This window comes from Sinocyclocheilus grahami, unplaced genomic scaffold (genome assembly GCF_001515645.1).
Source record: "Sinocyclocheilus grahami isolate Dianchi unplaced genomic scaffold, SAMN03320097.WGS_v1.1 scaffold1198.1, whole genome shotgun sequence".
Lineage (NCBI taxonomy): Eukaryota > Metazoa > Chordata > Actinopteri > Cypriniformes > Cyprinidae > Sinocyclocheilus > Sinocyclocheilus grahami.
This window is the reverse complement of record NW_015506377.1, coordinates 164,956-178,157: the sequence shown is the minus strand read 5'-3', so window position 1 is coordinate 178,157 and position 13,202 is coordinate 164,956. Positions and strand designations below refer to the sequence as shown.

Genomic DNA, 13,202 nt, shown 5'->3' with positions numbered 1-13,202 from the left:
TTTTTTTTTTTTTTTTACTTTAAACCGCATAAACACATTTCATTACACCAAATACACAAAATAATGGTCTTTTTAGCAACATCACATGACCCCTTTAACATTAATAAATGCTGCAGAAGTATTGTTCATTCTTAGTTCATATCAACTACACTAGTTAACTAATGTTAACTAATGAACCTTATTGTGAAGTGTTACCATTTATATAAATGTATCTGTATACAATAAAGCCATAATACCAACTATCAATAGGAGGTTTCCAGCTGACAGCAAAAATTTATTTAGCCTATGTAACAATATGAGGTAAATCCGGCCCTGTACATGATACTGATTTTTGTTGCCAAATTGGTTTGGAACAGTTGTTGAAAAAACAACTAAACTGAACTATTATGCCTGTCTATCTGCTTGACTGACAGTTTTATTGATCACTGAGAGAGCCTTATGATGTTGGTTCAATATAAAAAAAAAAAAATTTTTTTAAATAGCTTAGATGTAAGTAAACTACTTTTGCCAAGTTGATGTAGCTTAGCTTGCTGCATTTCCCAGGGCTGTAGCTTTAGTGTAGTGAAGCTTCATTTAATGAAGAGTAACTGTTAGCTTAGCTCACTACATTTTCCAAGTAGCTTGCCCAACACTGCTTAACTGTTCCCTGCTGGTAGAATGACCTGCCCAACTCGATCCAAGCAGCCATCTTCAAGAAATGACTAAAAACACATCTCGTCCATCTACACTTGACCCTCTAAAACAAGCACTCTCTATTCAATTTCTATTTTATCTACGTGTTTTCTTTTTTTATAAAAAAAAAAACATTCACACTCTATGTACTTGTTTTCTTTTTATTTATTAAAAAACATGTGACCCTCTAACACTATCGTTCTTTATTTATTTCTATTCTATCAACTTGTTTTCTTTTTATTTATTATCATCTACGTGTACTGCGTTAGACTAACGGGACTTGTCACAGCACTAACATAATGTTGCTGTTGGTTTGATTGCTTCAACTGTCATCATTTGTATGTTGCTTTCGATAAAAGTGTCTGCTAAATGAAGTGTCTGCTAAAAGTTTCTGCTAAAATGTAAATGTAAGTCATTACAAGGAAAGATGTTTGACGTGCGTTGCTTTTTCAAATGCATGTTATAAGCAGGGAAGCGTTTCCTCATCTAAGCACATAGACTCAAGGCCACACAAAAACAGAGCCAGAGACTCACAGGCAGACAAAAACAGCCAATTCAGAGAGAAACAAAATGCACTGAAATTATTGAAACACAAAAGCGCATTCTGAACTGTGGGTTGTCATACCGAACAGTTCAATATTATATTAAGAAGTGTGGCATCTCTAGTGGCCCAAATACTGTCATCACTTCCCTTCTGAGTGCTTAATCCCTTTTTTTTTATATACAGATTTCAGCCATTTACATCATAAAAGTTTTTATTGTTATACTATAACAGTATACTAACTGTATTTCTCTCCTTTGCCATTTTATTTGTTGCCTAAGAAATAAATTTTATTTATCGACACAGAGGCACCAGAAACTGGTACCAATATTATACTGTGTCTAATCATATTATACAACCAAATTTAAGTTAATTACATACTTAACAGCACCATGTGAGGGTGATTTTTCTCACCGAGTAACAGCAGAGTTCATGAATGATGACTCTGTTGGAGAAGGTTTCATTGTGAGATTCAATATGAAGAGTTCTTTCTCTGTGGTTCAGAGAGTTCTTCTGAATGAAGTAGACATAATCCACACCTGCAATCTACACACAAATACAGGATTTATAATTTTATTACAAATCAAAGCTGAAAATTTAATCAAGCTTATTCACATCTTATATCACAAGACTTCCATTCCATTTTACCCGTTTGAGGAGTCGTGGTGCATCCACGTCAAGTTTACACCTCCTCTCAATCCTATGAAAAGATCGATCCTCACTGGTCTCCTCACTGATCACATCACTGTCCACAAACATGGGGATCAAATGACAGGTGGGAAACCTCCTCTCATATGCCTGAATAAGAGAGAACAACATAAGAATATACTGAAAAATGAAAGAAGAATCAAAAACCCACCTGCTTTCCCTTATGGAAGAAAAGAGGTACAGTATGTGTGTGTGTTTATTTTTTTTTGCATGAGCATAAAGTCACTGAGGGCCTGTTGCACAGAAAGAGAGCAGCGGGGAAGACATTGATCAGATAGGTGGTATCACTATTAAGCACACTGTCACAGAGAAACATGGGCAATGAATAGTTGATATAAAAAATGGATGATGACTAGTAATTCCCTACTAAATTACTAAAAGAGATTTTAATAATTGGACCAAAAACCTCCACATGTAATATCTACTTGGTGGCTGCTCTGTCAAGTCTTCATCAATTAGTAACCCTGGTTGTGCCCTTTGATAGTGTAACATGTTTTTGTTTTGACTTGATGTTAGGAAGCACATGTTTTGTGCGCAACTCTTTCTCATATGTCTCTCTCTTTCTTGCTCCTTCTCTCAAGCTGTAATTGCTCACAGGTGAAGCTACTATTCAGAGACGACCTGATTGGCGATAGGAGTGCTGCTTGATGTACTTGTGTCGCATTCAAGCCAAGTTTGGATGTGGGAACATCCAAGTTGAAATGTCTCACTTCAAACCTCAGTGAGTTCCAGTCAATACACGTCATGTTAACATATTGACCTCATGATGCCGCCATGACACGAGAGCATTACGTGTTTTTGTGTCATTTATGGCAAAAACAAAAAATAAATATAGCTGCAAGCAGCAATTGCCGGGGTTCAAGCACATTAAGGCATTTAAGGTGGTATATTTTAGGGTCTATGCCTGGATGTGTGGCTGACAGTAAAACACATCCAAAATGGAGAATAGGCTCATGGACACAGAAACACACACACAGAAATGAAATGGTTAAACTGTTATATTAATATTCAATAAGCATGCTTAAACACACAGACACACACACACATACATGCACACACATTTTGCTGCAGATATAGATATTTGACATAAATGATAGGTGACAATACTTATTGCAAGTCGTCTCTTTTTAGGACCATTTTGTGTCATTTTCAGGTTTCACTGTAATCATAATCTGGCATAATTGTAAAAACTAATATGTATGTATGAACAAAATGGTAAACTATGACTAAATGTGATTTTAAATGTTATAATAGTGATTTTATAACGTCTAAGCATGAATCCATCAAACCTATGAACAGTACTGTTTTAGTGCGTTTAATGAGCCCATTAGTGGTCATCCGCTGCTATCTAGTGGTTATAAATGCATTTTCTCATACATCACTGTATTTTACCTTTATAACTATTATGGTGTTATTTTTTGCCCAATTTCTCTTAAATTTTGCATGCTTGTTTAGAATGAAATTATGCATTATTTTACACAGTTTTGGGAGAAATTGTGGGCTTTCTTTTAGGATTTATAGGCCTTTGGGTACACTATGTAAAGAACATATTATAAAATTACCGGTTTATAGTTGTCCAAATGCAAATGTTCAACATTTTTTTTTAAATAATTATTGACCTAGAGAGTCTACAGACTAGTACTGCACTGATTTTAATGATTTTGAGTTAAAAACTGAGGACTAATTCACAAAAGTAGGTTTTCAAAATAATCTAAAACCCACCTGCTTTCCCTTATGGAAGAAAAGAGGTACAGTATGTGTGTGTGTTTATTTTTTTTTGCATGAGCATAAAGTCACTGAGGGCCTGTTGCACAGAAAGAGAGCAGCGGGGAAGACATTGATCAGATAGGTGGTATCACTATTAAGCACACTGTCACAGAGAAACATGGGCAATGAATAGTTGATATAAAAAATGGATGATGACTAGTAATTCCCTACTAAATTACTAAAAGAGATTTTAATAATTGGACCAAAAACCTCCACATGTAATATCTACTTGGTGGCTGCTCTGTCAAGTCTTCATCAATTAGTAACCCTGGTTGTGCCCTTTGATAGTGTAACATGTTTTTGTTTTGACTTGATGTTAGGAAGCACATGTTTTGTGCGCAACTCTTTCTCATATGTCTCTCTCTTTCTTGCTCCTTCTCTCAAGCTGTAATTGCTCACAGGTGAAGCTACTATTCAGAGACGACCTGATTGGCGATAGGAGTGCTGCTTGATGTACTTGTGTCGCATTCAAGCCAAGTTTGGATGTGGGAACATCCAAGTTGAAATGTCTCACTTCAAACCTCAGTGAGTTCCAGTCAATACACGTCATGTTAACATATTGACCTCATGATGCCGCCATGACACGAGAGCATTACGTGTTTTTGTGTCATTTATGGCAAAAACAAAAAATAAATATAGCTGCAAGCAGCAATTGCCGGGGTTCAAGCACATTAAGGCATTTAAGGTGGTATATTTTAGGGTCTATGCCTGGATGTGTGGCTGACAGTAAAACACATCCAAAATGGAGAATAGGCTCATGGACACAGAAACACACACACAGAAATGAAATGGTTAAACTGTTATATTAATATTCAATAAGCATGCTTAAACACACAGACACACACACACATACATGCACACACATTTTGCTGCAGATATAGATATTTGACATAAATGATAGGTGACAATACTTATTGCAAGTCGTCTCTTTTTAGGACCATTTTGTGTCATTTTCAGGTTTCACTGTAATCATAATCTGGCATAATTGTAAAAACTAATATGTATGTATGAACAAAATGGTAAACTATGACTAAATGTGATTTTAAATGTTATAATAGTGATTTTATAACGTCTAAGCATGAATCCATCAAACCTATGAACAGTACTGTTTTAGTGCGTTTAATGAGCCCATTAGTGGTCATCCGCTGCTATCTAGTGGTTATAAATGCATTTTCTCATACATCACTGTATTTTACCTTTATAACTATTATGGTGTTATTTTTTGCCCAATTTCTCTTAAATTTTGCATGCTTGTTTAGAATGAAATTATGCATTATTTTAAACAGTTTTGGGAGAAATTGTGGGCTTTCTTTTAGGATTTATAGGCCTTTGGGTACACTATGTAAAGAACATATTATAAAATTACCGGTTTATAGTTGTCCAAATGCAAATGTTCAACATTTTTTTTTAAATAATTATTGACCTAGAGAGTCTACAGACTAGTACTGCACTGATTTTAATGATTTTGAGTTAAAAACTGAGGACTAATTCACAAAAGTAGGTTTTCAAAATAATCTCAAATACTTAAAGAACAGTTTGATTGACAGCAGTGATCCTAGAAGCAAAGTTGTTCCGAATGATGAGATCTATCATATGATATGGAGGTAAAGTGTATAAGTGAATATATGAACATTTTATTGCAATTTGAGGTAATTTACTATTTTTTGAGTTTTCGTTTAGGTTTTAGAGGCTTTTGGGTATATTTGGCCACACCCTTTTAAAATGACACCATTATAGCTAACCAAAAGACAAAATTCAACATTTTTTTTGATAATTATTGATCTAGAGCAGGGGTTTTCAACCTGTGGGGCGCGCCCCCCTGGCACCTGTCAAGGGGGGGTGCAAGCATCAGTTCTCTTGAGAATTTATGAATATGAGTTAACAAATCTTTAGCCATCCACTAGGGGGCAATCTGACTCCCACTGCTAGTCGACAGTTAGAGCAGAGTTTTTCATTCTCACGTACTTTAAGTCTTGTCAGTTTAAACATTAAAGTAATTTTAAGCCATTTAAGCCGAAGACATCTCAATGCGGTACTCACGCACTGTGATAGAGCGTTTCTATGCGCACCGCTCACACACCTGAAGTGCACAAACAGATAGCCTTCTCAGACAGCAGGTGAATACCAATGGCTGTCTTGACAAGTATCGTTGTAAGCACAGTCGGTTGTATTAAGTGAATGTAAACAGTAAAAAAAATATCAAATGTACATCAGTATAACAGATCCGTGCATTTCTTATGTAAATAATGTTAATCAAGAAGAGCAAAAGAAAAATAGTTTGCTGCTTTAATAGCTTTAATGGATATTTGCTTTTATGTTAATGTTAATAAAGTAATTCGGTGTGACTACAGTAATACCGGTGGGGGTGGGGGGTTGTTGGATGTTGGGGAGGCGCGAGTGAAATTAGACCAACTTGGGGGGGGGGGGCGCATGTCCTAAAAGATTGAAAACCCCTGATCTAGAGAGTGCAGACAATATTACTGCAGTGGTTTGATTGAGATTGAGCGAAAAACCTAGGACTAGTTTACAAAAGTAGGTTTTTAACATAATTGCGAATATTTAATGAACGATTTTGGTTGACACTATTAGTCCCAGAGGCAAAGTTGTTTAGAATGAGGTGATCTATCATATGATATGAAGATCTTGTGTTTTGTGAATATATGCACGTTACACAATTTGAGTTCATTTTCTATACAAATATTGTATTTTTGTGGGCTTTTCAACTGTTATAGCGCCACCTATAGTCCGATATCCATAAAACGTTGCATGCTTGTTAAGAGTAATCTGACACATGTTTTCACTAAGTTTCGTAAAGTTGTCAGTTTTCGTTTAGGTTTTATAGGCTTTTGGGTATATTTGACAACGCCCCTTTTATAAATAACCCAGTTAAAGGGTAACCAAAGAACAAAATCCTACATTTTTTTTTATAATTATTGATCTAGAGAGTACAGAGAATATTATTGCAGTGGTTTGATCGAGATTGAGCGAAAATCCTAGGACTAGTTCGCAAAAGTAGGTTTATAACATATTTGTGAATATTTATTGAACGATTTTGATTGACAGCAATGGTTCTTGAAGCAAAGTTGCTCATTATGAGGAGATCTATCAAATGATATGCATATTGTGGGCATGTGTGAAATACCACGTGATTACAGAGCCATAAAACTCGATAGCGCCAACTAGTGGCCGATTTCTTTAAAAAATCTTTCAATAATACAGACCTTTATGGCCATGAGTCGAACATGCCCACCGAGTTTCGTTCCGATCGACCAATCGTCAAATAGTTGCTTAAATTTGTTTGGCCAATGGCGGCCATGTTTTTTTAGATACACAAATGTCCTCATAGACACTTGTGCCCTTTTGGACAGACACTGCATACCAATTTTCAAGTCGATCGGACCAATGGTTGCGCAGTTATAGTCGTTTTTAGGTATTTTTCCGTCTTATAGCACCACCAAGAGCAGAACTGCGCAATTTTTTTTATTTGGCTAAAGACTGAGCTCATACACATGTGTATCAAGTTTGGTAAAGATATCTCATTCTGTTCAAGTTATATAGCCATTTTAGTCAAATTGGCCCCACCCCTTACGAACGTTTTGGCATCCCTATGTGACGGTGAGTTGAAATTTCAACCTTTTTTTGATAATTATTGATATTCTCGGTCCAGAGAATATTTCTGCAGTGGTTTGGTTCAGCTCGGGCAAAAAAACTAGGACTAGTTCGCAAAAGTAGGTTTAGAATTTACTTCAAAATGGCGGGAAACCCGGACCTCATAGAGCAAATCTAAACTTCTAAGGCTTCGGTCCGTCTTGATCCAAGGATTCCAAAAGTGTAAAAGTTTTGAGTCTACAACAAACGGTCTAGGAGTTATGAGCAGTTTTGCATTTTTGATCGCTGTAGCGCCCCCCATAGGCTGATTGGGGCGAGTCTTTGCGTCTGAGTAGTTTCAGCTCTCTAGGCCTTACGGTTTGTTCTGCACGATCAGTTTTAGGGAAGAATAATAATAATAAAAATCCTAACAATTACAATAGGGTTTCAGCACTATGTGCTTGAACCCCTAATTAACAAAATGCTGCCGTTCGTTTTGAAAACAGCTGACGAAAAGCAAAAATTAAGGTATAGTTTTATAAACTCAATGTGTAATGTTTTTAAGTTTGACACGAGGTACCTCCACACTTTGCTAGTTAAATTCCGTTTTCTTGGAAAGAAAGACTTGTGTCTGTGCGAGACTTCATTTAATTTGCTGCAGCACTTCAAGTCTGATGTGTGACCCACTTAAAGTGCAGTAAACGGTAAAACATTTGTGCTACAAATTAGGGTGTTTATTAGTATGTTAACAAATTTTAAATAATTTGAATAGAAATAGCTATTTACAGCATCCAGCAGCACAATGAACTGTTTTGCACAGCAAAATAGGCTAACTGGAGGCTGATATCGCCTCACACACTCAAGTTCACTCTAGCTCTTACATTAAAAATAAGATGGAAAGGTAAAAAAAATTAACAGTTTCCATAGATCTAGTCTTTGCATCTGTTGGTTTGATGTTTGAATCAGGTCTCCTCGGGTCTTGGGCGAAATACTGCTTTTTTTGGGCTTCGTCTCTATCGTGGTTACAGGCTCACGTGTCGTTGCTGTGCTACATATGTGGTCACGAAAACGTAACGTTTGCACACAATTTAAGCTTAGCGGTTTAAAAACGAGTGATTTTAAGCTGTCAAAAAGCAATCAGCAGCGAAAGACAACTCATTTCACTATATGTGCGCACTGTCTGAGAGACTGTTTCTTAGGCCCCATCCACACGGTGACGCGTTTAGCTGTATACGTATACATTTTGTATCGTATAGGCGTTTCGTCCAGACGGATCCGGCGTTTTGGGAGAGTGAACCCGATATTTTTTTAAACCGGGTCCCAGAGTGGATAAATCTGAAAATGATTTTTTTCCGCCCATGCGTTTTCGTGTGGACAGTGAATCCGTATATCTTCTGAAACGATGATCGATACAAACGATATCGTTTGTATACCACGCGCAAGGTTAATGCGCATAGTCCAAGTCTTCTTCTCTGTTTTTAGTGCATCTCTGTGGCAGAATTACAGCGCCACATACTGGTCTGGCATGTATACTACATCATTTTGTGGTTTCGTGTGGATGCAGATATTTCTTGAGACGAGGGTAAAAAAAAAATTGGATACGGAAAGCTCTGGCTTCATGTGCACGTAGCCTTAATTTAACATTTTTACCACAAATATTTAGGTCATCCCATTAAACACACTTAAATTAGATTATTTTAGAGCTTTAAAGTGCTGGATATAGTTGTGTGAAATATTTGAAAGTCACTGAAAAATGCTTAAATTTCTCTCAAAAGTTTGTACAAACCTAAAAATTAAAGGGGGGGGTACAATGCTGTTTCATGCATTCAGAGTTGTTTACACTGTTGAAGAATTGGATTCTCATGCCAAGCATGGACAAAATAAAAAAAAAAAAACAATTTGGACGTATAAAGGAGTATTTCTGTGCTAAAAATCTTACGTCCGGGTTCGTACAAGTTTCTGAGAGTTTTTTTCGATCACGGCTCTTCATGACGTAGACGAGTGTGGAACTCCTTATATGGGCATTTCTCCCGGAAGAGCGTGCCCGCACACATCGACCAGAGCGAGAGCGAGATCGCGCTTCATGGGACTCGCTCGGGAAGAATGTCTCTAAAGAAGTGTGTTTTTGGTTGTAAGGGAAAGATAACTTTGTTCAGCTACCTAAAGAACCAAATGTTATGTAAACAGTGAATGTAGTTTGTTTTTCCAGAGCAGCAACGCAGTTTCACAAGCGTGTTTGTTGACGAACATTTTATAAACAAGGCCCAGTTCGACACTGGATTAGCACATCGTTTGATACTGAAGGATGGAGCGGTCCCAGCTATAAAAGATCCCGGTCATGATTCAGAACTGCAGACAGCAAGTGAAACTGCATCAAATGTCTGTGTTTTGCTGGCAGTCGGAGCTCAAGAGCTCGTCAATCTTTAGCGCCGCCCACGGCACGCATCCAGGAGCTCGGCTTTTTCCAGAGAGAATCGTAAAACGGTATCTTTCTTTTATAAATATGATAAAACTAAAGACTTTTTGGAGATATGAAGGATGCAGTACTACTCTATAGGTACTCAAGATTAACATGAGATTGGGTTAAACTGTGTATGTCCCCTTTAATAAATTTGACTATTTCTGCCACAACACCATGGTTATAGTTATCATTCCTACTGGTTTTCTATGTCAGCACTGTTACTAAATTAAGCTGTTATTAAGCCTCTCATCAAAAAACCACAACTTGACCCCAAAGAACTAGTTAATTACAGACCGATCTCGAATCTCCCTTTTCAAGATACTAGAAAAGGTAGTATCCTCACAATTATATTACTTCTTGGAGAAAAATGGTATCTGTGAGGATTTCCAGTCAGGATTAAGACCGTATCATAGTAGTGAGACTGCTCTCATTAGAGTTACAAATGACCTGCTCTTATCGTCTGATCGTGGTTGTCTCTCTCTATTAGTGGTATTGGATCTTAGTGCTGCGTTCAACACTACTGACCACAACATTCTTTTGAATAGACTAGAAAACTTTGTTGGCATTAATGGAAGTGCATTAGCATGGTTCAAATCGTACTTATATGACCACCATCAATTCGTAGCAGTGAATGAAGAGGTATCATATCAATCACAAGTGCAGTATTGAGTACCTCAAGGCTCAGTACTTGGGCCGTTACTCTTCACGCTTTACATGTTACCCTTGGGAGATATCATCAGGAAACACGGTGTTAGCTTTCACTGTTATGCTGATGATGCTCTATATTTCTTCGTGGCCCGGCGAAACATACCAATTTGAAAAACTAACGGAATGCATAGTCGATATAAAAAAAACTGGATGACGAGTAATTTCTTACTGCTAAATTCTGAAAAAACAGAGGTGTTAATTATAGGACCTAAAAACTCTGCATGTAATTACCTGGAGCACTGTCTAAGACTTGATGGCTGCTGTGTGCTATTTGATAGCAATCTTTCCTTAGAAAGCCACGTTTCTAGCATTTGTAAAACTGCATTTTTCCATCTCAAAAATATATCTAAATTACGACCTATGCTCTCAATGTCAAATGCAGAAATGTTAATTCATGCGTTTATGACCTCAAGGTTAGATTATTGTAATGCTTTATTGGGTAGTTGTTCTGCACGCTTAATAAACAAACTCCAGCTGGTCCAAAATGCAGCAGCTAAAGTTCTTACTAGAACCAGGAAATATGACCATACTAGCCCGGTTCTGTCAACTGCTTATTACTTATAAAGCCCTTAATGGTTTATCACCTCAGTATTTGAACGAGCTCTTATTATATTATAGTCCTCTACGTCCGCTGCGTTCTCAAAACTCTGGCAATTTGATAATACCTAGAATATCAAAATCAACTGCAAGCAGCAAGCAGCAGATCCTTTTCTTATTTCATCAAGTCAAGTCTGCTTTATTGTCAATTCTTCCACACAGAGAATTGAAATTGTGTTACTCTCAGACCCTTGGTGCATACAGATAACACTAACAGTAGAACATAAACACAGATTTAAATATACAAAACAACAATACAATTATACAAATAAGGTAAAATGTAAAAAAATATATAAAGCAGCACAAGGCGCATGGCAGATAGAGTGCAAACCAGTGAAGTAAACAACAGTGCAGATATTATGATTGTAGTGCAAAAGAGCTTATTCAGACTGATTAAAGTGACAGTATGTGTCTGTATTTGGGAGGGGGAGTGGGAGAGTCCATCAGAGGGTCAGAGTTCAGTGGTGCATGGGGCAAAAGAGGGGAGGAGGGGCAAGGTCGGGAGGGAGTTCAGCTTCCTGACAGCCTGATGGATGAAGCTGTCCTTCAGTCTGCTGGTCCTGGCCTGGAGACTCCGCAGTCTCCTCCCTGATGGCAGCAGACTGTTCAGTGGTGCGTGGGGCAAAAGAGGGGAGGGGGGGCAAGGTCGGGAGGGAGTTTAGCTTCCTGACAGCCTGATGGATGAAGCTGTCCTTCAGTCTGCTGGTCCTGGCCTGGAGACTCCGCAGTCTCCTCCCTGATGGCAGCAGACTGAAGAAGCTGTGTGTCGGGTGGGTGGGATCACCTGCAATGCAGAGGGCTTTGCGGGTGAGACGGGTGTTGTAAATGTCCTGAAGGGAGGGGAGAGAGGCACCAACGATGGTGGTAGCTTTGAAGCATGTGGGGACAACAGCCTGGCTTAGCGAGATGTTGAAAATGTCTGTAAAGCCATCAGTGAGTTCCACTGCACAGTCTCTCAGTACACGCCCAGGAATGTTGTCAGGACCCGGAGCTTTGCGTGCATTGATCCTGCTGAGGGATCTCCTCACGCTGTCCGGGGACAGCATCATCACATGGTCGCCGGGAAGAGGTGGAGTATTCTGTGCAGTGGTGCTGTTTTGTGCCTCAAAGCAAGCGAAGACGACGTTCAGCTTATTGTATGTGGCAGCCTGCTTAAACATATTCCAGTCAGTGGTGTTAAAACAGTCTTGAAGAGCCTCTGACGACCCTTCCGGCCACACTTGTATCTGTTTATGAACTGGTTTGGTGACTTTTAACGAGCGGTCTGTATGCAGGCATTAGCATGACAGTGATGTGGTCTGAGGCACCGAGGTGGGGGAGGGGAAGGGCCTTGTCTGCTCCTCTCTGTGTGGTGTAAACAAAGTCCAGAATGTTGTTTCCCCGTGTTGGAAAGTTTGTGTTGGTGTATTTTTGGGAACACACTCTTTAAGTCTGCGTGGTTGAAATCCCCAGCCAAGATGAGAAAAGCATCAGGGTGGGCTGTCTGCTGCTCAATGATGTGCTGGTACAGTTCATTCAGTGCCTCGCTTCTGTTGCTGTTGTTGGAGCTGGGAGGGATGTATACCGCAACGAGCAGTATGGCTGTATATTCCCTCGGTAGATAGAACGGCCGGCACTTAATAATCATAAACTCCACCAGGGGTGAGCAGTGTTTGCAGACCACAACAGCATCGCGGCACCACGCATCATTGATGTAAACACAAAGCCCTCCGCCGCGGGTCTTACCTCCCGCGACGCGAGCTCGGTCCGCTCGATAGCATGTCAGCTGATCAAGATGAATAGCGCAGTCTGGAACGCTGTTGAGCAGCCATGTTTCCGTGAACACAAAGACACAACAGTTTCTTACAGTCCTCTGAGTTGAACGTAGTAGTCGGATGTAGTCCAGTTTATTGTCCAAAGAGCGTACGTTAGCCAGTACGATGGTGGGGTTAGCTGGCTTGTGTGGGTTAGCCGCTAGCCTAGCCCGGATACCTCCGCACTTACCCCTCTTCTGCTTCCGCTCGCACCGCTTGTGGCGCCTCCGCTGTGGGCGAGATGCAGTAGTGGGGGTCGGTGATGGAGTGGGCCTCCGGAGCAGACCGAGATCCCGCAGCTCTTCGGAGTGCACAGAGTTTAACTCTAAAAATGTGGTTCTGCCGACATCGAGCAGAAACTCACGAC

At 39.2% G+C, this 13,202-nt stretch overlaps 1 protein-coding gene across 2 annotated transcripts in view; it reads right to left on the bottom strand.

Annotated features, from left to right (window-relative positions):
- Window positions 1-13,202, bottom strand: part of LOC107567927 (SEC14-like protein 1) — a 121,778-nt gene that overhangs the window by 88,465 nt on the left and 20,111 nt on the right. For both annotated transcript variants that reach the window (XM_016253729.1, XM_016253730.1), the window contains exons 3-4: window positions 1,862-2,011; window positions 1,628-1,759 (exon numbers count right to left, since the gene is read on the bottom strand). In XM_016253729.1, coding sequence (XP_016109215.1) covers window positions 1,628-1,759; window positions 1,862-2,011 — 282 coding nt within the window. The remainder of the gene's footprint in view (window positions 1-1,627; window positions 1,760-1,861; window positions 2,012-13,202) is intronic.